Consider the following 27,307-nt stretch of genomic DNA (forward strand, 5'->3'; position numbering starts at 1 on the left):
AGGCAGCTACAATGATCTCTAAAGCCTGTGATCTCTAAAGCATGTGATACCATGTGAGAGCTGTATGTCCGATGTCTGATGTGCTTTACAATTATTAACATATACATAAAGTACATAAAGTCAATGAAGCAATTATGAGGATTCAAAATCCAACATGGACAATGAGTTTGGACATCTGAGGTGATTTAATGTAGAAATGTTTACACCTATACTTTCAATTCTGTGAGAATGTGGAGCCGTGAGGTATATGAAAACCATCTGGAGTAGTCTAAACACACACACACACACACACACACACAAACAATAACACCACCTCAGCTCCAACTAATTGTTTACTCTTGGAGACTATTTTTTATTCATTTCATTTAATTTACCTTTGGTGCACTATAAATACAAATCTTATTATCTTGCCCAATCTTGTGTGTGTGTGTGTGTCTGGCTTGTTTGCTTGTCTTGCCACACATCAGATGTAAACAATGCAGCATTGAAAATATACCACTGTGACAGACACATTATGAGTCTGAATCTCAAATTATATCATTGTTTACCATCAATGGCCTGGCTACAGCCGGAGACCAACTTATGAACATATTATTCAGTGCACACAGGCCTATGAAATGATTTGAGATCAAATAGCTTGGCTGGGACCTGTAGAGAACCAGATGAGGAGCAAGCGTAGGTGTCAGAGTGAATGATTGAGAGAGAGGGAGAGAGGGATGCAGGGTTTAAGTGCTCAAGCCTCGTTAAGCCACACTGCCTTCTGAACTCTGTCCTGGAGAAAACATTTCAATCCTGATCTCTGCTGCCCACAGAGTTCTCTTCTGACCACAAGCTCTCCTCTCACTTGAGAAGGTTCTGGAAGTCCAGTGTGTATACTTTAAGTAGCATCGGTTGGATATCTAACCCGTACAATCATGCCAAGAATCATCCCATCAAATAAGTGTTTTTTTGTTTTGTTTCTTTATCTATACCTTGGACATGGCATACAATGAAGCCAGACCAAAAAACTAATTTATTACAGATATTGCAATTTCCTAAATAAGGTGTAGGCTAATATCAGACCATTTCCCTGTCTGCTATTGTTGTTTTTGGACCAGAATCAGATGCAAAGCAAAGGCCAGTACAGTAGACCAGTATACAGTTCTGGAAAAGTTAAGCGACCACTGCACATTTTTCTGATGTCATCCTAGGGTTGCTGAGTGACATTCAAAAGAGCTAATGGTCATATTCAAAATTAAGAGACCGCTCATCAACTCATTTAAATTTCACTCAGCAACCGTAGGATGACATCAGAAAAATGAGCAGTGGTCACTTAATTTTTTCCAGAGCTGTATTATTATTCCTTAATGGTGTTAATGTAGAAACTACATGATACTTTGTGGTATTACTTTATGAATGAAATAGCAATGCCTGTAGCATCCACTATGCTTTTTGGAATTAATTCAAGCGGAAGTCAACTGGAGTCATCGGGCATGGCACTGGATGACACTGGGGTGAGTGAGTCATGATTGCTGATAAATCACAGGCACGTCCATGACAAGTGGTCGCATTGAGGAAATGGTAAATGGTCTGTTTTGCTGGCAGTGGTCCATCACTTGCTAATGTGGAATGTGCTTTTACCATATAAATCGCTACTTCAAAAAGGAGTCTAGTTCGTGGGTGCATTTGCTTTGCCAGACTCAACAGTTGAGCGTGATTACCAGACGTTGAAATAATTTTGTAAAAGGGAAACAAGGATGTGCCTTTTAGTCTTTTCTTTTAAACCCAATTCATCTTGTGATTTATGGGGAGATATGGGCCCAGCTCATGTTAGTATATGCTAAAGAAGAGCTATTCAGCTAGAATCACTAAAGACCATTCATCCATTTGACTATGTGTGGGTGCAAGCACATACCAAATTCTCCGTAAACCCTACCATTGCAAAGTTTAAAAGAATATCTCTGCATTCATGTTGTTGATATATAAATGAGAGCAAACCTGATATAGTGAAACACACAAGGCCTCAACGTTATGTAATACTAAAGTTTATTATGAAATGTGCAACAAGAAAAGTGATTCAAATGTGGTCATTATTCCTAAAATGATATAAAATGAATTTGAGGGAATTAGAAGTTTAATCCTAGCTTGAGCAGACCCTCATAGAGTGCCTGTAATGCAGTTAGGAGCGCAGTTGCCCTTGTGTTTCACTTGAATGGGCGTTTTGGAACATTTGAAAACATTACACAGGGCATAATACTCCTTCCTCCAGTGCATGACACAGGGCATAATACTCCTTCCTCCAGTGCATGACATTACACAGGGCATAATACTCCTTCCTTCAGTGCATTACATTACACAGGGCATTATACTCCTTCCTCCAGTGCATTACATTACACAGGGCCTAATACTCCTTCCTCCAGTGCATTACACAGGGCATAATACTTCTTCCTCCAGTGCATTACACAGGGCATAATACTCCTTCCTCCAGTGCATTACACAGGGCAGATTATGCAGCAGTGCTAGATTTCCCAAATGGTGAGGGGCAGACAACAAATATGATGTCAGATTCTGTGTTTTTAGACTTTGGGGTGGTCATGAGCTGGTATCAGAACTGTATACAGGAATAATTGGCTACATTTTGTAGCACTCTTTGTTACCTGGCTGCTGCAAAATTATTGGATTGAGCCTGTCTTCCTGTATAAAAGATCCTCTTTCAAATGCTTGAAAGCGAGACAGTCTAGTTGTGTGGAGTTTCCTTTTGGAGTCATATTTCCACCGCATATTTGATTTATAGTTGACTGTAAATAAAAAGACAGATTGCATTGATGAGTGTAAGGTGAAGTGCATCATAACACACTTTTATAATAATCTCGCAACACCCAGCAGATGCCAGGCTAGTGACAGGCTCCATCAAGCTTTGTGATCCTTGGCCTCTTCATATTTACAAATAATTTACCATAAGCAATTGGAATCATTTAGACAATCAGATGTTTAAGTGGTCTTGATGGGTTCAGTGAGTTGCACTTGATGGTAGTCATAAACATTTAAGCTAATTGGTGTGATATCTATTAATGATTACTTTCAACCAAAAGAAAACATGCAGTCCCCCTGTTCTGGTCTTGAACAGTCTTGCTACCAGATGTTAGTCTATTCTGTGACATATTCTGAATGCCATTGTATTGTTGGTAACAATAACTGGTAGATGTCTTTTTGAGCTTCATTTTCTCTGTGTATTGAACTGTATCTAAGTCTGTTTACGTCTGTTTCTCATCACAGACAAGATGGTAGAACTAGAGGCTTATTGAGAGAGGCATTTGAGATCACATAAGTAAACATTTCCAGTATTGTTAGGCATCTGCTAGGTACTGCTATTCCCCCTGTTCAGTACAGCTCTAGTCAAAAGGCAGGTTTGTAATACCAGTCAGATTTGTAAGTCCTGATAGTCCATTCAGGGCCATGGTTGTGAGCCATATGTCAACTGCAGAACAATGTGCGTGTCTGAATGAAATCATTCACTCACACACAATGCATGAATATGCACAGTACCCTTATGCAACATAGATCAATTGAATATGAAATCATTTTAATAATGAAAATTGCGTTCATTGATTAGTGCACAGAGACTTCTGTAAGCACATGAGCCAAGGGTGTAAGAAAATGCATCAAACATTCAAGCTCATGTTCTCGTGATGAGTTTGGCCCCACGGGGAACCACAGATAGTTCCTTCACAGCTACATCCCCTCTCTAAACACCAGGAAGTGACAGGTCTCAGCATAAGAAAACGGTCCACCAGCTGTGACTATTAGATGAACAAATACACAGATATCATCTTCACCAGAGTAAACACTAACAGCATCTTGTTCCCAGTAACGTCTGCTGATGTTCCGGAGCCCAGTTAGCTCCACTGGCGGTTGCAGTGGAAGACAGGTGGGTGCATAATAAACCCTCAAAAACTTGCCACTTGTAATTTGATTTTCAAAATTGATTTTGAGACATTTTTTTTTTATCACTGACACAAGCTTATGTTGACAATGCATTCCCATTCCTGGGTTCACCTATTCCGCAAGTGAGTCTATCAGAGCGACACAGAGGAGCATGCTTGGCAAGGTGCCCTGTCAGAGGCCTGTTATGCTTCGCAGGGATTAGGCCCCCAATCCCTAGGCAGTATTTGGAGATCCTAGTCCGATACCTTCCCAAACACGCTCTTACCCTCGAGCCTCACGGCTGTAGCGGCAGGATAGAGGAGTCGGCAAAGCCGGAGGTGGGATGCTGAGCCTCCGCCGCTGGAATGACAATGATGCGATAATGATATATGGATAAAAATGTAGCGGTGCTATAAATATCTAAACAATCCGGAGGACGAGGTGCGTGGGTTTGGGGTATAAAAAGCCCCAAGCCTTATGAAGAACTTTTTTCGGGGGGAAATGATTGCAGTACTGATCTCTGACAACAGCACAGCAGCACAGCTGGTTGCCTCAGTTAGCTCCGTGTTTCCTAAACATTATCTAGACATCAGCGCCATTCAATCATATACTTTGTCAAGAAAATATTAGGAACAGTGCAGCCTGCGGAGCAGACTAAGTGGAATGACGCCACACGTTTTTTCATGCTGAAATGAACAGGGTGACGCAAAAAGCCATGGGTGCTTTTCTTGGCCAAACACTGGAAGCCTGGACCAGCACCATTGCTAAGACTAATTGTAGTTTTTTTTAAAGCATGAATAGCTACAATACAGTACAGATATGTCGAGAGCAAATTATTCTAGAGGGGAATTCTTATGAAACAGTCACCTTATTGTCATGAGGTAGCTTCCAGGACATTTGATTGTCTGTGTTAAAAAAAAGACAATTGATTAATGGTACGGAACAGCATGGGCTCTGCAGTAAAAAGAAGACTTTTGCTTTAGTTGCTCATTCATAATTGGATTCCAGGCCTCTGTTGATAGAATGAGAGAATAAACTCCAGTCAACTGCACGCAGTTGCCACACTCTGAATTCATTTGCGCAGAGACTAACACGCACCTTTATAAAATCTCTGGAAACTGTGATTTCATCAATATCAATACTGCATAGCCATAATTGCTTTTTGATACCCCAATTCCAACGTGTTTCTGTAGATTACACCGTATTCATTCTGTAGATTACACCATATTCATCTTATATCAATATGCATTAGTAATACTCCCCCCTTCTGAGGCAAAGGGTTTTTGTCTGGACAATGTTTATGCTGAGGCGATACAGAACACTCCCTTAGCTGTCAGGCTTTAACAAAGCACACCCATCACAGACTGGGGGCGAAATGACAGCCACAGTGCCTGGCGCAAAAGCCCAATTCCATTCAGTTTTACCGCACTTGCTCTTTGTACTACACTTGGCTAATCATACCTGTCAATCAAACATTATGCTGTATGTGTGTGTGTGTGAGTGCGTTTGTTTGTGTTTGTGTGTGTGTGTGTGTGAGTGTGTTTGTTTGTGTTTGTGCATGTGTGTGTGTGTGTGTGTGTGTGTGTTTCTGTGTGTGTGAGCGTGTATGTGTATATGCTATGCGAGTGTGTTTGTGTGTGTGTGTGTGTGTGTGTGTGTGTGTGTGTGCGTGTGTGTGCGTGTGCGTGTGTGTCAGGGCCAGCTACAGGGTGCAATGACTTCTGCACATTCGTAATGACAACTGTTGCAGCTTCCCAGTACGATCGTGCCTGACACTAAATTCATCTAATTTGATGCAATCAAATACTCTCAACCTTTCCTGTTTATCCTGGTTTTGGTTTTATACCTCAAACCCATTCACACAGTGTCACAATCTGAGTCAAGAGTACTGGTCAATTCCCAAAGACATTGCTCTTTTGCCCCATTAACACAATGCTTGGGTGTCTGAAGCTGAATAGACAGGGGTTATGGAGGCGGATTGGGATGCAGAGACTGAAACTATGAGATTCTAAAAAGTACAAAATAAAAAACACAATCATGTAGCCTGACGAGCCACATTAAAATATAGGGTCTGGGCACTCACCGTTCGCAGTGCTCAGTCCGAGGGGCGGGATAATCGGTTGTCTTTCAAATTCCCTCTGCACGCAATAGGACAGCGCTATGAATCCCATGCGTTTCCCACCAGCGGAGCTAGTTGGCTAGTTCAAACTTTTGGCAACTTAAAAAAAGCTTAACTAGTGTCACACTGTTCGCCAACAGCAACATCCATCTTCTTTGTTCTCAAGTAGCAGGGAATTCAAGCCAAACCTGGCAACTCTGCCATCAATCATTATGTTAAGCCCGCCGACTCCATACACGATTTGATTGGCCTGACAGAAGTTTAATTTTTCGAGCTCACAAGCCAACGGAGAGTTGCTAGACTAGCCCTGGCAGCAATTTGCTGCCACTAGGGTGCGTCTAGATTTCCAGGCTAACAATCATGTGCATATACTTTAGAATGTACCGTAATTTCCTGACTGTTCACCAATGTTTATACATTGATTTAGCAAAGAGAAGGAAGTTATGGTCGAACTGCCTGTGACTGTTTAGCTTGGTTTGGCAATGTCATAATATAAACTACACATAAGTCACACCTTACAGTAATTCTACCACTTGAAAAATGAACGTATGTCCTACAACTAAACCGATGCTATACATAATATCCACAGTTTGCTTTACAATGAGCTAAATTAGTCCACAACACTGGGGTATTGGAAGCAAATTAGGTTGGTAATGTACATAGTTTCAGCATGAGTCAGACATATTTCTTCATAACCGTTGTGTTAGTTGTGTTAGATTGAATCTACTGTGAATTAAAAACTACATGTAAAGTGGGACTTATACCCGTCTTACATATTGCAATCAATACGATTCTAGCAACCTAGCTTGTTTTGCATATCTTACATATTGCAATTAATACGATTCTAGCTTGTTTTAAAAGGGGTGTGGTACTGAGAATCTTCTCTGTATGACATTTTGCCAGTCCAACGTATCATGGTATCATGTTTGTATCTGAGAAACAAAAATAGATTTTTTTGATTTATCGTCACTGAGGATGCAGTGAAGACACTGAAGAGTGGAATTCTGGATGAACCCTCACAGAGAATAAAACCTGATTGGATGAAATCCATTTTCATGCTGCCTAAATGGAAGTGTGCAAACTCTCATCAGTCAATGAAATATTCAATAGGATATACTTCCATTATTTATTTATTTGGTTTTGACAAACACACAAACATGCTGTTTAAGTACACATTTTATGTTTTGTGCAAATTGTTACCCAAACTTATTAAACTCATTAGAATGTTTGTAATTAATGATACTTTATCAAGCCAAACAAAATGACATTTTCTTTAAAATGCTAATGAATGGAGGAATAGAATGGATTAGTGGAAGTGGCTATTTCATGTATGTTCAGAATTTGGTACTGGCATTGATATTTTGAAGTATTTATTTAAACTAAAAGCATATTGTCTCCAAAATGTATCTGCTACTGTTTCCATTGTTTGTTGAGGCCTAAGAAGGTGCAACAATGTTGTCTTCATATGGTAGAATAATTTAAACAGGGGCACTTACCTACCCATTGTTTATGCATGTAAAAAAGCATTTGTGTTCAGAGTACTACCAGCTAATCACCAAGATTGTCCCGAAAATAAAAGGGAGTGCTTTAAAACTTGACAAGATGTACCTTTTATTGCTTTTTCTTTTTTACAAACCCAGGAGGTGACCCAGAGATGGCTAACACACAACGCTCATTACCTGTGAAGAGCGCTGTGCAGACAGCCTGTCATCTGTTTCAATCAGTGCTGACCTGCACACTCCCAAATTGCCATTTGCTACACACTTTGCAGAAAAGGAAAGAGCAAACAAGCAGACTGAAGTAAAAGCTGAATCAAGGGAAATTGCATCTTTAGTCAACCCCCCTCCTCCAGATCTTCTTCTGCCTTTGACAGTTTTAAGTTATTCCTTTGACCTGGCAGATCATCTTCTTGTGTGTATATTTGAAATAAAGGGACATAAGTAGGGCGGCACGCTGTACTTTTTCCTGAACATAACCGGCACCAAGCTTCAGACTAATGTGGTGTTGTGTTCACTGCAGGGCCAGTGGAGCCTTTTCATCAAGGAAGAATGTCATTGATTAGCTGGAAATCATACCAACCATATTGCCAAGGGAACAATGACCTCAGATGAATAATGAAAGAAGAAAGAGGGCTTTTATTACATCTCCAAAATATACATTCTTCACTTTAAGAATAGTTCAACAAAGGGAAATCTAACTGTCTGAAGTCAATGCCAATTTTCATAGAACATAATATACAATTATCCTAAGCCTAGGCTAGTAAGCATATGGTCTCCAATCAGTAGTTAAAACTAGGACTACAGGTTCCATCTAAAATCCTTCTCTGTGGTTTTTACCTTTGCCAGATAATTGGCATAAATAAGGACAAATTTAGTGTTATTTGTTGGTTAGTATGAGGACCGCTAACATTATGGCCATTTTCACCTAAATGGCTGTTGCTGAGTGTGTTTGTAGCGTAACATTTGCAGGTTGCGGCTCCGTGCTGCCAGTAAAAGGTTGGGAAATGATTTCAGCACAGGCAACCTTCACAACACATCACGCCCCTAATTGGGCATAAAAATATCACAGCACCAACAAGGCTGGCCAGTCCCCACCACGCTTTACTTCCTGTGTGCAGAGGCACAACCCCAGTGGAAGCAAGCTGGAACCTGTGAAATCCTTTTTGTTTTAGAAAGCCTGCCTCCCTTCATGTCCACGTTTGGCTTCTTCCTTGTGTTGGTGTCTTTGTTAGTTCAGTAGCAGTAGTACTGTACATTGCCTCTCCATCTAGCACACATGGCTGTATTTACAGAGGGATGATAAACAAAGGAGGTTTGAGTATGCTTTGTGACACTCTAGGTAAAAAAAAGAAAAATGTTTACTGTACACAAAGTCAGAGGTTATAATTAACTAGGGGAAAATGATTTTTTTACTTAAGTACAGAAAAACAAATGGTAATGTAGTGTGTGTTTTGTCCATCATTTATAGGAACCGTAATGAAACAACATTCACTGTTGGTTGTGTAATGTAGATATACATTAGGAAAGCCACTTCAGTGCTCGAGGCCACAGGAGAGCAGTCTATGCTTTTAGGCAGCACACCGATCTGCTTTTAGGTAGCGCACTGATCTGCACCAATCTGCTTCGTTGTGTTTGCCATACTCATCGTCTATCCTTTGTTTGAACACAGAGTGCCTCGGCTTGTTCGCTCTTCTAACCATTAGCAGAAACCAGCCCACACACATACACACTCATTTTTCTCTGAGTAATCACCGTCCTTGCCACGACTTAAATCTTCCCCTTCGTTTCACAGACAGAGCTACTGTATCTGTCATACATCCTGGTGAGGAACCAGTGGAAAGAGATGTTGAAAGAACAATTGACTGTCCAATGCTAATGCTATAGCAGACTATTTATTTCAGTGACAGCCACAAGGCACTCCCAGAATTGGACTGACCTGTGGTGACAAAGAGTGCATTTAATGCACGTCGGGCACCTACATATTGAGGAGCCTTAACTATAGGTGAATGTCTTACGAAGTCTTGTTTTAGCCACACGTTTGATAACGTGACCTTTTTTATCGTAACAGTGCACTTCTAAATGGTGTATAATGCAATGACTAATAAAGATTAACACCATTCTGAAACTTTGTAATTACATGAATTTAATAAGGGTAAGAGTTGATATTTAGGACTAATTAGATTTCTGTTGCACACTAATAGTTTGTATGTTACACTCTACTTAGAGTTATAATTGCATTGTGACAAGGTACCTGTATATCCATACATATTCAGACATATTTCCTCCAGATACTATTTGCCCCAAAATTGCTATTTTCTGTGTAAGAGTTCATTATAGTTTATCACACTGGATGATACAGAGAGCCTTAAAACGCATGCTGGATTTAAGTCTAATTGTGTTCCATTAAGGATGGCTTTGCTGTCTTGAGCTTTGACACATGGGAGAGTTATATTAAGAGACAACATAACAGATGGCGTAATGAGAGGAGGCCAAGAGTCGCAGGAATCATTACCATCACTCAAACTTCACGAGCCCCTCTCCCCGTCTCTCTTCCCCAGCAGTCACAGAGGGCTCCGGCTCTGTCTGAGCTTGAGCCCCGGGGCTGTCCTTGCATCACCAGCATCACAAACTCAAGACGGGCACAGACACACAGAGACGGGCAGGGCGTTTAAAATAAGCGTTCCCACGCCCTGACAGCAGCTGACACTGGCAGTGCAGATGTGGGCCGGATGCGTGCCACGTATTGACCGTGTCTGGCCCAGATCTGGCCCATATCGGTGTCCAATCAGGCGCTCACTGAGATCTGGGGTGTCTGTTGCGTCACTGAGTTTAAAGAGAGATGACCTGCAGTAATGAATATGATGCATAGTAATCCATGACATGGCATGACATGGTTATCAATCATGACTGAGGTTTATTTGTGATATGTAGCTTCTACACTGTCAAATGTAACCTCAGATTACAGGTTAGTTGGTTCAACCGTCATACCATTATTTCAGTGTGAACCATATATCAAGCAATTTCTGAGAAAAGAGGAAGGATGCATATTTAAAAAGATACTGGTGAGAAAAAAGTTGATTACCATAAACAAATTAGGAGTCATTTCCATAAGAGTGTGATATCTTATCTTAAAATTACACGCACTGTTAAGCTTTCATATTTTTGATTAATTGCCTCTCAGTGGAGTTTTTAAAGGAATGTTTGCATCACTGGCATTTCTCAGACTTCTTCAAAAGGCTTCCCAAAGTGTTTACACCCCCCATCTGTAGAATTTACTGTGAGTTTGAGTAAGGTAAATGTTTTCGTAAAGAATGTGGATTTAAAAGTTTAGCTCATATTTTGATATTGAATCAGAGCAAAGGTGCTTTGCACTTCATGCTGTATACTACTGTATGTTAAGGACATACATTTGGAAAGCAATCATTATTGTGTTAATAATCATACTTCTGATAGACCCACTGAAATTATACTGACATCACCAAGAGATTTCATTAGTGAGGTAGATAATAGCCTGTTTGCCAGTTCTGTCTGGTCAGACATGTTAGTCTGTATGACAATATAGAGATAGTGAAAAAAATGGGTGTTTTGTGGGGAAGATGTCCTCCCATTGTGCTATGGGAAAAACAACACACATACACACACAATGTTGTGTTAGGAAAATAATAAGACTCAAACAGTTTGACAAAAAACATTTCTTGAAACATGAATAAGAATGGAAAAAGATTCTTTCCCCAACTGAAAGAAAAAAAAAATAAGAATAAATCACCTATTGTTCGGTTCAGATCAAAGGCCGTCACGCGTTTGGTACATCAGTAGTCTTTTTCCCTTGTGAATGCTAACATCAATGGGAATGTTCGCTCGCCAAAGATGATAGGATTTGCCTCCATTGCCTCGCCTAACACAAGGCTGTGTCTGACGAGAAGCCATTCTGGAAAGAGCCAATCACTTCAGATATGTTAATTCTTCTCATTACGTCCATAGGCGGGAGCATGTTTGTTTGACAGTATTGTCTTGCTTCCATTTGAAGTTAGAGGACCCTCAGAAGAAAAAAAAAAAGAAGAAAAAAAGGAAAAACCGCCACAATGTGTTTGGGGAAAGTAATAGTGTGGAGTTGGGAGTTTGTCAGGGGAGCTCATATAACGCTGTGCTTACCTGCAGAATGAGTGGAGGCAGAGCGCAATGGGAGAATTCCATTGGGTAAAACAGTGTGTCAGTTTGTGTGGTTTGTTTCCGTGTCTGACACCTAATTAAGGGATTTAAGTTGGTTTGTTTTTTACGGGCCGCTGCTCGCTGGGGGAATTCAAAATCTCTCCGAGTTGACTCTGTACGTTCTCTAAAGTGAGGTGTATATTACCAGCCTGGCATAGAGCTTGATTTTATCAACACATCTGCGTAAATAGGTTTTCTGAGTTTGCTTCTTCTCAGTAAACTACTAATAATGTTCACAACAACAGACTGTATCTTAAACATCAAATTAATAGATTACTGAAAGCCTCAGTATTCCATGACGTTGATGTAATAGCTAAACTACTTCAGTTCTTATTTCACTTTTACTTTTGTTTTAGCATAGTGTTTGCATGACGTTATGTTTTAATATGTTTTGGTCCCTGTTGAAAATAAAGACAAGCTTTTTTCCAGCTGCATCTAACAGACAGCCAGTGGGAGAGATAGGCTGCCAGCGGCTGAGGTCTTTCTCCCCTGACTTCCTTTCTTCGTCAACGGGACAAAACCCCTTTTCATGTTGCGCCCATAACACCCTTTTCTCCCACTGAAAGTCTTTGAGGATAAATATTTATTTCAAAATGTTTGGCATGAACACAGAACCACCAGTGTGATAAACATTCTGCACTTTTCTGCCAAGATGTGTGTCTTTGTGCTTAGAATTTACTTTCCCCAACAAGCTTGGAAAATACTTTTCCAGGTCCTGTTCTGTTTAGAGTGGGACAGAAATCTACCAGTTACTCCCAGATTTGGCCAGTCCAAGCTGATCATGCTTGTGTAAGGTTAGCCAAATGAATTAGGAGAACCACACATCTCAACAATAGCAACAATATTAGCGTGTAAGCTATCCCTGACTGTTCCTGGGACAACAAACTAGCCGTTTAGGATGAAATGATTATCGAGAGAACAATGCTCCCTGGTTTTGGCAGCAGGTCGTTTGTTGTTCTATTCAGTGTTGAGATATTAATTGACTTTGTACCCTCTTATTGTTGCAGCCGCGGAAGACAAATGGCATTGAGTGGCTAATGTCCCCCGAGACTCTCGTGCCTGCATGGCTCAACAGTGTGAGGTCAGCGAGTCAGTCAGGGCATTTGCTGATCTGGGCTAAGCAGTCCAGCTGAAAAGCTGTTTGTAAAAAATGCACTACTTAGCTTTCAGCTGCCCAGAGCCCTGGGCACCAGGCCAAATAGCTGCACACTCTCAGAGGGTTTATCTGGCTCGGATCTGGTCCCAATGCGGCCCATGTACTGTATGAGTGAGGTCTTCCTGTCTCTCCTCCTGAGCTGTTCACAGATGCACTTTTTTTCCTGTGTGAAAAAATCTTAACTGCTTTCAGATTGGTTAGATCAGACTAGGAAAAATAACTTCTTATTTGCAATTGAAATGTATTATTCTCTTTCATGTTTAGCTTAACTTTCATAGATTGCGGGTGTGATTTTTTCTCTCTCTCTCTGTCTCCCACACACATACACACACACACACATTCTCACACACCACACACACACACACACACACACACACACACACACACCCCCCAGAAGGCCCCGGATGCAGGGGAGAGCATCCCTTTGTGTTGGCCCTCACCCCACTCCTTGCCAAGTGCTCGTGTCGTTGTGTTGTGACAGCAAGACGTGCGTCCTGAGCTCTATAATTGCACTGTGGGCTGCCACTAGGTGTAAAGTAATGGAGTCTCACAATCTCCGTGGCAGCAGTCAGCCTAGGAGAGGCTGTCAGAATTCATATAAAGGCGAGGCATGTATCCCACTTACGCGCAGGGAACCTCTGCATTCTAATAGTGCCGCTGTAAGCGTTTCCGTAATTCAAGGTGGCGTCATTAGTGCCTTATTTATTCATCCCTAGGCTGAGGAGCTGATAATACTGCTCCGATCAGCTGTGGCAGTCTCTCTCTACCCCTCCCTCTCACACACACACAAGCGCGCACACACACACACACACACACACACAAGCCTGCACACACACACACACACACACACACACACAGATGCACACAAAGATCCCTGTAGGGCTGAGGCGGAGCCGAAATTGCAGCAGTGTGGGCAAACGTGGCAATCACGCCACAGTTAATGAAGTAAGCCGCAAAGGAAAACAACACGGCACATCACCACAGTTTGCCAGGCCAAGACTTGTTATGTGAGCCTGTTGACTTATTGTGCTGTCGTGGCGTCGTTGTCATATCTCAGGCTGTTGAAGAGTGGCAGATCGTGATAGTGTGAAAGAGAGAGGGCCGCCTTCGACCCAGAGTCAAGAAACAACAACAACGACAAAAAAAAAAACACAAAGTAATAATGGCCGGGTTTAAAGGTTAAATAACAATTGGCATCATTATGAGCTCAGTTGAAGACAAAACACGTGTTCTTTGGCTGCTCCTGACCCTTGGCTATTATCTGTGGATGCAGATAAAGTGGAAAGCTAGTTGGACCTGCAGCCAGGGTCTCTCTCTGCCTCACAGCTAACCGCAGTGTTTTCAGATGATTGGCTCGGGCCTCTGCCTGTCTCTTGGTCCACTGGGATTGCTTATTTCTGAATTTATGCTCTGCCCGCAGGGTTTTTTCTCCCTGGGAGTCTTTGGGTGGGGATCTGTGGCTGTTTGTTGTTATTTTTTTGTATACTATTTACGTTGTATTTTAAAGTGTGGCTAAAGTAACCTGCTGTTTGTGCTGGACCTGAATTAATGACTCACCAAACCATAACACGACTGTCAATATTAAGTTGTTTATTCAAATTTGAGGAGATAGTTTTGTATTCACCAGCTCCAAAACTAAAGATAGCAACATTATCAAAAAAAGTAATGGATTTTCATGAATCTCTTTCTTTGTTTTCTGGGACTTAAAACCCAGGTTATGAATATGAAGAGGCATAGTAGGCTAACTTTGGCAGCTAATTTTGTCTGGCCTCGCTTACAGTACTATCATATTGCTGTTGGCTTTACCACAGTTTAAAGGTTCTGTCTGGAATTCTAATTCAGTTCACCTTTAGTCAAATTCAGCTAACAACTCCTGATGGTCAACTAAGTGTCTGTTTGCGCTCGAAAATCATAGGTGTTTGTTCACTGCACTGGCTCTTTAAATGGCAAACAAATAGATGCATGCACTCCAAGAACTTTTGTTTTCTTTTTACCCTTGTTTTCTTTTTAACCCTTTTTTGATTTTAGAGGATTGCAATTGGTATTCACACCCACTGTACAAGAAGAGAGAGAGTGATGTCCCTTTTTCCGGTTCCGGCGCCGTCGAGAGAGGCAGCCTGTCGAGGTAGCTCCGTGTCTTTGTGTTTTTCTTACCGTCTTTTGTTTACTTTTTACTTTTTTTCACTTCGCAACTTTTTTGGATTACGCACTTTGAGGAGTGTTTTCATTCTATCCTATGGATATGGATCTATTACAATTGCTCCAGCGGCAACAAACAAGGAATCAGCTGCTTGCAATACGACGGAATGCTGGTAGGGTTCACGCAAACATCCCGGAGGAGCTGTGGTGTTTTCGGGGGTGCAGAGCTGGAGTTAAAGTGAGGACTAGGCGTCGGGAGAAGAAGTGGCAACACAAGCCCTCAGTTCCTTCGATGGTTATGGGAAACATGAACTCACTGGCCAACAAGACTGACGAACTGGCTGCCCTGGTAAGAAATCAGAAGCTGTACAGGGATTGTAGTTTGCTATGCTTTACGAAGACGTGGCTAACAAGCCATATCCCCCCAGCTAACGTTGAGCTGCCCGGCTTCAGTGTAGCTCGTTTGGACAGAGACAATAAACTTTCTGGCAAAAAGAAGGGAGGCGGACTGGTGCTGTACATAAACAATAGATGGTGCAATCCCGGACATGTTACAGTGAAGGAGACTGTATGCTGTAAGGATGTGGAGTTACTAGCGGTCAGTCTACGACCATACTACATGCCGAGGGAGTTCTCGCACGCCATTGTTGTTTGTGTCTACGTGCCGCCTCAAGCCCTCCCGGACACAGCGTGTGACGTCATTCACTCTACAGTCGCTAGGCTCCAAACTCAGCACAGTGATGCCTTCTTTGCGATCTCTGGTGACTTCAACCACATTACACTGGATTCCACCCTCACAAACTTTTACCAGTTTGTTGACTGCCCAACTAGGAAAAACAGGACAATAGATCTCATGTATGCAAACGTGAGGGATGCTTACAGTGCCACCCCCCTTCCCCCACTGGGGAAGTCGGACCATAACCTCACTCATTTGCAGCCAATGTACAAGCCAAAAGTTCAGAGGCTACCAGTTGCCACGCGCACCTTCAGGAAGTGGACACCGGAAGCGGATGAGGCTTTGATAGACTGCTTTGAGTCCACTAACTGGAGTGTGCTACTGAATGGAGAGGACTTAGAGGAGGTCACACATTGCACTACTGACTATCTGAACTTCTGTATGGACATTGTTGTTCCCACAAGGACTGTACGCTGCTATCCAAATAACAAGCCTTGGATAACCAGTGATGTCAAGACCCTTCTCAATAGGAAAAAGATGGCGTTTAAGGAGGGGGACATGGCAGAGCTGAGGCGAGTACAGGGGGAACTCAAGAATAAGCTGAAAGAGGCTATGGAGGACTACAGAAGGAAGATGGAACAGAAGCTGCAAGATAACAACATGAAGGAGGTGTGGGACTGTATGAAATCTATCACTGGCCTTAAGAAGAGCAGCAGCTCTGTGGAGGGAGACCTGGATAGGGCGAACCAGCTGAACCACTTTTACAACAGGTTCGATTGCCCAGCCCCCACCCCACCTCATTACCAGTGCAACACTCACCCCCACCATCACTGGATATTGCACCCCTCCCCCACATGGCGACCACGAACAAAGAGGTGACAACGACCTCAACCGTCAACAGCCATCAGACACACAGACCCCAGATGCTGCCCCCCTCCCCTCCCCCCCCCCCCCATCATCACTGCTGATCAGGCTATCGCACCTCTCCCCCACATGGTGACCACGAGTAGTGCGGCAACAATGGCTTTAGCCAATGGCCATCAGTCTCTAGCCACACGACAACCCTCACAGAAGCACCCCTCCTCCTCCTCACCCTCATCCCCCCCATCATTTCAGCGGACCAAGTAAGTTATCTTTTAAAAAAACTCCATCCTCGTAAGTAGGGATCGACCGATATGGATTTTTTAGTGCCGATACCGATACCGATTTTTTTCCATCAGCCTTAGCCGATGACCGATACAGGCTGCCGATTTTCTTGGCATGTGCACTGGCATGTTTAACTGTTAGCTGCAGTATAATGTTAGATTATGTGTAAGTTAAGTACAGAACTGACTGTGCACAAGTGCTCCTGAAAAAAAATGTTAGTGTAGAGCCCTGCTCTGTAGTGGGAGCTGAACTGGAGTGCATCACTTCAATATCTGACAAAAGGACCCTAAACAAACTGATCAACATCTTGGACAATGAATGTCATCCGCTCTACAGCACTATCAAAAACCAAAAGAGCTTGATCAGCTGGAGACTTCGCTCACTGCCATGCACAACTGAAAGGCTGAGGAAGTCATTTGTTCCTAGGGCCATTGAACTGTTCAATGCCTCACTAAAGGGAAGAGGAGAGATAGACTTCTCTGCTTAGTCTGTCTGCCTCTCCATCCTCTCCATGTCCATGTATTTTGAGTACTGACTGACCACTACTGTTTACTACTGTTTTACTACTGTTTTACTAATGTACACAGCCTAATGTTTTCACTACTGTTTTACTGCTACACTGTTTTTCATGCTATATTAGCACACGTGATCAATGACTGTGGTCAGGCTTCTGATACAATACTGAATGAATGAATGGCTAAAACCCTATTACCTCAACCTGTTCTTGCACTGAAATAGTTTTTTATTCTACCTTGTTCATTATACTTGACTCTCCTATTTGTCTATATTATTTATGCTGGTCTCTAGACCGTCTTGCACTGTTGCACTGTTGGACGAATGCTGGACTACTTTTTGCACCTTCACCATGACACTCACTCTCTTGAGCACCTTGCCAGGCACACATAACTAAGGACTATGATTGGACTACTGTTTGCCCCTGCACCATGACACTCACTACCTTTAGTACCTCACCAGTCCCGGCCCTGTCACTACAAGCGTCTTATGCTTGATTACCCTCAAGCACATTGGACTTTCTTAATTTAACTTATATAGTGTATTTAGTTTTGTTAGTTTTCTTATCTTTCTTATCTTCTACTGTCTTTATTGTACAGTGGAGTTTAGTTATGTGTTTATACTTATACTTATGTTTACCATTTCTGCTGTAAGTGCATGTTGTGTGTTATGTCTGTATGCTACTGAGACCCTTGAAATTTCCCCTTGAGGATCAATAAAGTATCTATCTATCTATCTATCTATCTATCTATCTATCTATCTATCTATGTATTTTGTATATTAATTCATAAACAAATACGTAGAGCCATGCACATTTCCAGCCAATCAGCGCACTGCTTCAGGAGCGTGGTCAGGGGAGGTGTAAATCCTCTCATCAGAATTGCGAACGCTGCCTTCAACACATATGCTAGTCAATGTCAGATTCATGGGGGGAGTGGTCTAAATTGCTCTAATAACTACTGTAGGATTAACAGTTATTGCACACACATCGTGATATATTCATGTCCAGCAGAACTGAACGTGACATGAACCAGATAGCAACTGATTCAGGATCAGATTTGTTTCTGGTTTGGACTGGACCTTTTCCGGGCTGAGCTGTTGTGTACACATAGGGCTCCATTACTCCTTTTCAACCTGATCAAAGCAAGTTGTACAGTTAAACTGCCTTTATCAGCTTCAGCAAGGGGTTGGGTTTCTTATCCTGTCAACTCTCGATAGATGCGATAAGCCTCAATGGCAGATAATTTTCTTCCGCTCTTCCTAATAGCTGTTGACTGCACTGTGGAGAAACAAAAAGCTTGTCAAAATAACACACACTCTTTGAGGCAGCTTATTTTACAGGGTCATCACACAGTTTTTGTCACTGTGAAAATAGTGCCAGTAACCACCCACAATTTGTAAAAAAGAACACTACTCACAGGCAAAGGCCACCTGCAAGATTTCAAAACACTACTGCACTTTTCGACACAAAGGCCCATTCTCAGACTCGGCAGCACTCCGATCATGTAGGGGTGAAGTAATAACAGAAACAAACTAACAGTAGAGTCAACCTGAAGTCTACAGCAATGGCAGCATGGATTGTGATAAAGTAGTGGATAAAGAAAGAGTTGCCACTTTTTGAAAGTTACAGTTAGAATATAATGAAGATATAAGTAAGGATTGGTTTTTCAGTGTTCTAACAAGACGTCATGAGCACATCAGCTGACCTGACTTCAGTTTCACGCACACACAAGGTGTAAATTGGGAAAAGTGTGGGGTGTTTTGCGCTACAGTTGCAAAAACTGGCTTGATGGATGTGTGGCAGTTGGTTGCGAAATGATTTCTTCAGTTTGAGTTAAAGTCTTAACCTAAATATATCATGTGCCCACACAATACAAACAGTCTTATGTTTTTCCTGAAAGTAGGCCATTTCAATCAATGCTATATTGTTTTTTTTTCTTTCTTTTTTTCTTGCAGTTAAAAAGTTATCATATAATATGACCAGTATCCTTTTCTTTTCAGAGAGAGAGGCACTAAAACAATTTCTGTCCAAACTTCCAGTAATATAATTCTTGCATCCCTTCTTTTCTTTAAGATGTTTTAGGTGTTTTTCAAGTAGTTTATTCAATAGGCAATGGCTGCTGTTGAAGAGACATCTTTTTATTGTTAAGGTGAAATCTTCTAGAGTTATAAAGAATGCTTTGTCAGCATTGCATGACTGGATCCCTCAATTTTGCTATTTTTGCTAAACCTTATCCACCCCTCTCTTCTCCCCTTTCTCTCTCTATCTTTCTATCTGTCTCTCTGCTATGTTCTCCTCTCGCAGTTCCTCCCAAGATATATGACATCTCATCTGATATCACGGTAAATGAAGGCAGCAATATTTCCCTCCTCTGCATTGCCTCTGGCAAGCCAGAGCCGACGATCTCCTGGAGACACATCACGCCATTAGGTGAGTTTAAATAAACACTCATTTATCTCTCCCCCCATCATGCAGGAAGAGATTAAAAGAATAAACCGGGTTGTTGGGTGTGAGGTTGTGTGCTAGAGTGAGTTGCCCTGCCTCAAGCTCCCTGCAGCATTACTCTCATCAGCACCAAATAGCAGCTAAAGACCAAACTCTTCTGCAAAAGCTCCTGGACTCTTTGATACAAATTATTGTCTTCCCTAGCTGGCACTTAAATATTGGGGACAAAAAAAACAACATGCCAAATGTAAATTCAATGTAAATATGTTGGAAGGTGGTTTATTTAGTGTGTTTACTGAATGCACAGTATGGAGGGAGATTCCTACCTTAGCTGCTGAGGTTAGAATTTTATTACAACAAGCTGCATCCTGTTGATGGAAGTTATTGGACAAGTTTCAGGATGACGTCTTTGACACAACATTGACTTCACTCTGCTGCTGAATAGTGATGTTGTTATTAGTTTTCAATGTGTGTGACCTCCAGCTGACTCCGATCACAGTCTAAAGTAATGCAGACAAGGACCCTGAGTCCACGAGGTAAAGATAAAACATGACTCAGACAGACAAAGAGAAAGACAGAGAGATACAGGGAGAGAGAGACTGATATTGAGAGAGAGAGAGAGACAGAGAAAGAAAGAGAGTGATAGAGTGAGAGAGAGCAAGGAAGAGAGTGAGAGACAGAGAGAGACAGTGAGAGAGAGTGTAAAACAAATCAGAAACCACAGGCACACCATGTCATTTTCAAGAACCTGGGATTAACGGTGAATTCCCCGGTGCAACCCGGCGTGTGTTATTTAGCTCGCTGACTGTGGTGTCACATCCCCTGCTGGGCTCGAACCCATGACCTCAAGAATGGTGGACGGGCATGCTGCCAACCAGGTTAAAAGGCACAGATGCTAGCGTCATCACTCGTATGCCTTTTGACGATTCAGAGGGCGTTGAAGGGGAGGAGGGTTGCTCCGCACACAGTCATCCCCACCACCCCCCCCCCCCCCCCACCTGCCTGCTTTTCTTGTTTTGTATTTGCTTGGTGTGGCTAACACAGTTATCACTGCGCCAGCTTTCTCAATAATCTAATGATGATGTTAGATTCTCCCTGCTTGTCCTCATATGTAAGGGAACCATGGCACCGCTGATAACCTGATAAAGCTGATTGTGGCAAAAAGGATTGTTTCACTTTCCCTCTGTTATCACAGAAGAGAGATCTCAGCCCTGGCACTGGGCCTCACGTGGGACAGAGGAATAGGAGACATAGAGTCACATTGATTGATATCGCAGCCGAGCGAGGCGGCAGTGAACGTCGCTGTCCCTCTGCACCTGCAATTCACCACCAGCACAGCTAATAAACTCAGACCCTTAGCCCACCTGACTTTAGAAGAGGAAACACAAGCAACCAAAAACAAAACACATTAAATCCACAATGTGGATTAACTCAGCGGCGCTTTGCTTACACAAATTGCCACTGTGTCAAAAAACAATCACACGAGTTGAAATGGAAAGCCTTGGTCCCAAAGGCGGAATTCTCCTCTGCTCCCTTTCAGAATGTTTCAGAATGTTTCCTTATAGGCCAATGTGCTTGTTGTTCAGCTTGTTTCCTGTGTCCCATATGCAGCATCGTTCAAATGAAAGGACTTTTCATTTGAAGCCTCCAGCTCTGCTGCTGATTAATTATTTCTCACAATCTTTTTGCAAACTTTACATAATAAACAGTCAATGCAGGTTGCGTTTTATCTGGTTGTTGGTTATTACTCTCTTAAAGTGATTTTTTGTTGTTGTTTGTGGTGTTGTGACAGTTTGAGGCTATTCATTAATGTTTCATCTTAGTAATCTGTAAGTCCAATTGCTTTTCCACCATAACAAAAAGGCATGCAAATATAATGATTATGAGTGCTTTCCCTCACAAATCTTCCTAATGCTGTTAAGGGTCACATAATTCTGATGTGGGCCACTAGTTACGTCAGAGGGAATAGAGGAGAACTGGGAGAGCCCTTTCAAATTGCATGCATAGTTTGAGCAGACACAAAACATGCTTTGATACGCTGTTCTTTTGTGGCCCAAAGCCCAGGGATTCAACTTTGACCCTTTGAAATTGCTGACTGAAATGCCTTTCATTGTTTTGTACATACAGATGTGGCCCAATTCTCTCTGCTTTCAATGGCACGGCTTTGTTAAGGACAATATGGGACAGACATATATAATAAATATATTATATCCAGACATTGACATATGTCAACATGTAAGCATGTATAATCGAGACATAAACTTGGAACATGACTACATTTCTTCATCTCTGGCTCTCTTTTAACAACCTGCTAAAATGTCAGTATAAATTATAATTTATATTTTCACAAAGTCATTACTGAGTATCAGAATCACAAACTGAATTCACTGCTGTTGTGTGGAGTCATTGGAATCTGTAAATGTCAGCTGGTAAGCAGTGGTCAGTGCTCCTGGTTTAATTCTTTTGTGTGATGATGGTGAATTTTGATGCTCATTAAGTGTGTCTTAGAGAGCTTGGCAAGCTCCTCCTCCGTTCTAATCTTTCTGATAAGCGCGGGCTGGGGAAGAATAGAAGAGGATAGAAGTGATGGAGCACAAGGAGTTGAGCTAAGCCAGAGCAGAAGAAGAAGACTCGGCCATTTGGAACCAGCTCATAAGACTTGGCAGGAAGCACGACGACTACAGATCTGCGCTAAATCCAAAGGCACTTGTGGCGGAAGATTCTCTCTCTTGAGGACTACGCCTAGTTGAAAGAGCTGGGAATGTGTGTTGTCATTTTCCAAGGTTAATTCTGCTCTTGCTTCCCAGAGTGCGCTTTTCCAGCATGCCTTTTGCATCTTTGACTGAGACACAGCGGGTCCTACCTGTTTGAATTAATTAGCATAGTGGTGAGCTGGCTACAACAGTCATTAACGACGGAGAGCAACATTTTAGCAGCAGTTATGTATCACATCCATGAAATACATACCTCTAATAGAGTTTGATGATGTTGCAGAGAGCTATTTGTTATTTATCATTTATAAAGTAACTACCAAACAGGCCTTTTTATGCGTCTGCTTGTGCACAACAAGCAAATAGACCCTTTGTATTTACACCATTTGGAGAGCATCATCACTGTTTTATCACTTACTTCTTTTCACCTGTTTTCTGTGAAAGCCTCCCCCCCTTCTCTTCCCCACCAATTTCCCAGCAACCCCTTCTAAAGGCTGCTGGGAAATTGGTGTTGCTATCGACGACCAGCCAAGATCAGCTACTCTGTTTTCGTGTGAAAACTTCACAATAGCGGACTCTCTTGGATATCTTATTTTTTTCTCACAGATGTAGCTGTCCCTGTATCCAACATTTTATTTCCTTTAAAATCCAAAAAATATCCCCTTTATTTGTCAAGAGATTTGAATTGAGTTAAGGAATATCAGAGCCTGCCAATATGCTGTGGCTGTTTCAGATTGTAATCTTAGGAAGGGGATGTAGGTGGATAACTCTCTGGAGTGTAATAATTAATTGATTTAACTAGTCATAAATGGGGGGAATTGCAGACTGGGAGAATAGGGAGAATTTAGTGAGTGTTAAAGGAGCCTAGCTGCTTAAAGCTAAACTCAAAAAACTAAAATTAAAATTAATTCTGATATGGCAAATTAACTAAAATGGTTGCACTTCTATCATTCACTTTTTTATTGTATATCAGGAAACCTGATGTAACCTGGTTATGGCCCTGTCCAAATCTGTAAATCAAATCATATCATCTGCGGTCCATGAAGGGTCTGCAATAGGTGGCTGTTCTGTATGATGTCATTTCCTCTTCCTCATGTTGGTCTATAGCATTTCCCATCTTCTTTTCATACTGTTGATGTGACTGTTCCCTCACTCTGGGGGATTTGGTGAGCTCACGTCAGCTGCCTCAGCTACAGCAGTCTAAAGCCCATCTGCAGGAGTCCATGTGCAGTGTGCCTGTGGAGGAGATTGCATATGACATGAGGGGACCCTGCTGTTATGGCAACATGCATAGAGCCTCCACCTGCATTCTTTATCCGACTCATTCCGGCCCTTTTTCTATGCTTGCAGTCTTCTACAACTTGCACTCTGTTGAGTCGGTTACTTCTACACAATTGGTAACTTGTGTCAAGCAGAATATGACACGCCAGCCATTGGTGGGTTTCATACAATACCCAATGGAGGCCAAGATGTGGACCAGACGCTCGATAGTCAGCTGAGCTGTTGTCCGCTCTACCGAAACCCAATCTGGCACCATGCTCTCTTGAACGTGTCCTTGGGCATTCTCAGATTGCTGTGTGGTCGGTCTTGTTAGGTTGGTTTGTTATGTTGTCATTTTTTCTTCCCTATTTTGTCCTTGTACCAAAATTGTTCAGGCTGGTTTCAAGGCCATTGCTATAAGAGCTCATTGATAGCGCCTCCCTTCGCAATGCTTGTTGTTGGTTTTTGCTTCTAGTTATTTACTTTTATCCCATTCAAGCCTAATGCTGTTAGGGTTGATGGTACGAATGTGATATGGATTTCAGAAGTCCCAGTAGCTGACTGTCCTGTGTCCACTAAGGGCTTAACAGCAGGCTACTTATGTAACCAACTGGCTTGGGTCTTCACAAAATCCTGAAATTGTATTAGTTCATGCTTGGTGCGAGAGAAGTGGTACAGCCGTGCTGTGTCCTTACGGATAAGACAGCACTTCCTAAGCCTGCTGTCTGGAAAGCAACAGTGCCAAACATGAAGCGCTCAGCTTCAAAAAAATACAAAACCGTTTATTCAACATTCAGCCATGTTGAATGTAATTACGTTAAGTATGCTGTCTAGTCACTGGTGAATATTTTCATGTATCATAAGCAATTTGGAATAAAAAAAGCAATCTTTTAAAAACCTGTTAGTGCTAAAAAAGTGCTAAATCCTGGCCATTTTAGAGTTCTCTGCTGCATCAATGTGAATCATAGCTATCTTCAGCATGTGCTACAGTAAAGACCTCTAGAAACTCCCACAGTCGTCCCCTGGAAATATCACTGGCAGTGTCAAGTATGTTTTTTAACACCAAACAAATATTCCAGCTATTTCCAGTTACATGCTTATCCCTTTAACAGATTGTCCCAGTGGAGTTCGCCGCTTCTGCAGGTGTATGTGTGTGTGTACAGTATGTGAGTGTGTGTGTGTGTGTGTGTGTACAGTATGTGAGTGTGTGTGTGTGTGTGTATGTGTGTATGTGAGTGTGTAAATGTGTGTGTGTGTGTGTGTGTGTGTCTGTGTCTGTGTCTGTGTCTGTGTCTGTGTCTGTGTCTGTGTCTGTATGTGTGTGCATGTGTACATGGGATTTACCTTGCTTTGCTTCCAGGGCTATGCCCCCACCAAGCGTAAAGCAGGATATAAATAGATTTCACACTGAGTGATATTGCGGTGAGGATGTATTCTGACCAGGCAGGTTTTTTCCTCTCTATTCGGCTCCTTCCAGTGTAAGCATGTCTACTGCACATCTGCCTGCCTGCCAGCCAGCCTGCCTGCTGCACTGCATTGCATATCTGATAGTGGACACTCTGCGCCAGATCCGGCATGGATCTGGCATAAATCTAGGCTAGAAGTGGCTATGAGATGTGGATCCGCACTGAAGGTTTTCTCATGATTTGTGAGCTCTGCTGATTCACTAACAGTCCGTGTTGCCAGGAGCTTTTGCTAAGTAGGCCGGTGGTACTGTATCAAAGGACATTTCAAAATAACCCCTGTGGCAGCAGCTCCTTTTGCCAAAAAATGTCTTTTCCCTAAATCAAAAACAAAACGCCATGCCATAATTTCCTCAACTAATCTATTTCAGCTTGACTCATGTGTTGTGTTGTGTGCTTTGTGTTCTATTGTTATTTGGTGAGTGTAAGCCCTTCAGTTTGTCTTCAACTATGGTATCTCAGCGCTGTGTGCCCTAAACACTGGAGTAATTAAACATGCACTCCAGTCTCTGAGGTTTTTGTCTGAGTAGTGAAAGCACATTCGGGGTCTGAGACGCTCAAGCGTAAAACAACAGCAGTGCAGTGATTGACAGATGATTAAAACAAGCACAGAGGAGTGATGTATTACGCAAGATTTCTCATTACCACGTGCGCTTCACAGGGGCTCCAGGATCACCAAATATGGCCCTGCACTGTCAGGGTAGAAACAGAAAAGAATGGAAGGAACACACACACACACACACACACACACACACACACACACACACACACACACACACACACACACACACACAACACTCTCACACAAACACACACTCAGCCTAAATGGAATCTTAAATTTAATTAAAACTGAAAGTATGACATGACATGACAAAGAACAATTTGTGGAACCTCAATGACACAACAGTGAATAGACAAGCAATTATGAGTTATCTTACTGTGAAATAACTGCATTGTGTTGTATTGACGTTCCAGATGGCAGTTGAAAGTTGCCCATCTTAGCCAGTCTTCAGTTACTACCTCGGAGGACTCGAAGCAACACCACAGAAAAGCTGTCTTCCTTATGGGTTTATTCAGGCACTTTTTATCTTCTGTGGTGGGGCTACCACCCCTGCTGACTGGCGGTTTAAAAAAGAAACACTGTGAAAGAAAAGCTCCCTGCTCGCTTTAAAAGACTTCAGCTCACAGTAGGGCCAGAACTGGAGAAGCATCCTTCCTTTTTTTTCTTCTTCTTCCTGAAGTCAGCATCCAGCTCCTTTAGTCTACCCTGAATTCCAGTTCTGGAAATTGCCCTCTCACTAAGAAATAGATGAAAATGGGTTCAGTGGTACTTTATGTCCCAGTGGGCTTGCCATAACAAAATGACACTTTTGAAATTAAATATTGACAAACCTCAAATTACCAAGGCTACATTGTTAAATAGATGTTTGAGTGTTCTCATCCTTTGACTATTGTTGACGTAACTAAGGTTTACAAGGTTAGATGAGAGTTCTGTCTGAAAGCTACTCTCTGGTCTCTTTTCCAATTCTTTGTTCTATGTTCTATGTCTCGGCCTGTTCTATGTTTTGTGTCTCGGCCTGTTCTATGCTCTGTAAGTGCAACTCAAACATCCGAGTTATCCTGTTTTAAAGAATACGTGTTAAAGAATTAAGAGGACTGCTAGACAGACATGTTTTAGGTCCAAAGCAGATTCATTTTTTAGATGAACTATTGCTAGGTCTGATCTTGAAATCTTCTCCCACATGTTTTTTTTCTTTTGGTTATAAAATATGTCATATTGCTTTAATTTTTGGCATTACAGTATGTGCATAGCAGAAACAGTGCTGTCCAAGTAAGATGCAACACACTGTGAAATTGGGAAATAAAAACACTCGTGAAATTCAGCTGAATAAATCTGAAGTAAATTAAATGACCAATCAAACAAACATTCGTTCAAGAATGTTCATGTTGTAAACAGAACAAAACCCCTCAGAAATTCATCCAAAGACTCAACCGTTTCTGAAGTCAGCAAAACACAAAAAGATGCTTAAGCCTACAGACTTCTATACTGGCCTGGCAGTAAAAAAG

At 42.0% G+C, this 27,307-nt stretch overlaps 1 protein-coding gene across 2 annotated transcripts in view; it reads left to right on the top strand.

Moving 5' to 3' along the window:
• negr1 (neuronal growth regulator 1) overlaps positions 1 to 27,307 on the top strand; it is a 114,459-nt gene that overhangs the window by 28,922 nt on the left and 58,230 nt on the right. For both annotated transcript variants that reach the window (XM_042057120.1, XM_042057121.1), the window contains exon 3: positions 19,666 to 19,791. In XM_042057120.1, coding sequence (XP_041913054.1) covers positions 19,666 to 19,791 — 126 coding nt within the window. The remainder of the gene's footprint in view (positions 1 to 19,665; positions 19,792 to 27,307) is intronic.

The sequence above is a fragment of the Alosa sapidissima genome, chromosome 12 (genome assembly GCF_018492685.1).
Source record: "Alosa sapidissima isolate fAloSap1 chromosome 12, fAloSap1.pri, whole genome shotgun sequence".
In the NCBI taxonomy this organism is placed as follows: domain Eukaryota; kingdom Metazoa; phylum Chordata; class Actinopteri; order Clupeiformes; family Clupeidae; genus Alosa; species Alosa sapidissima.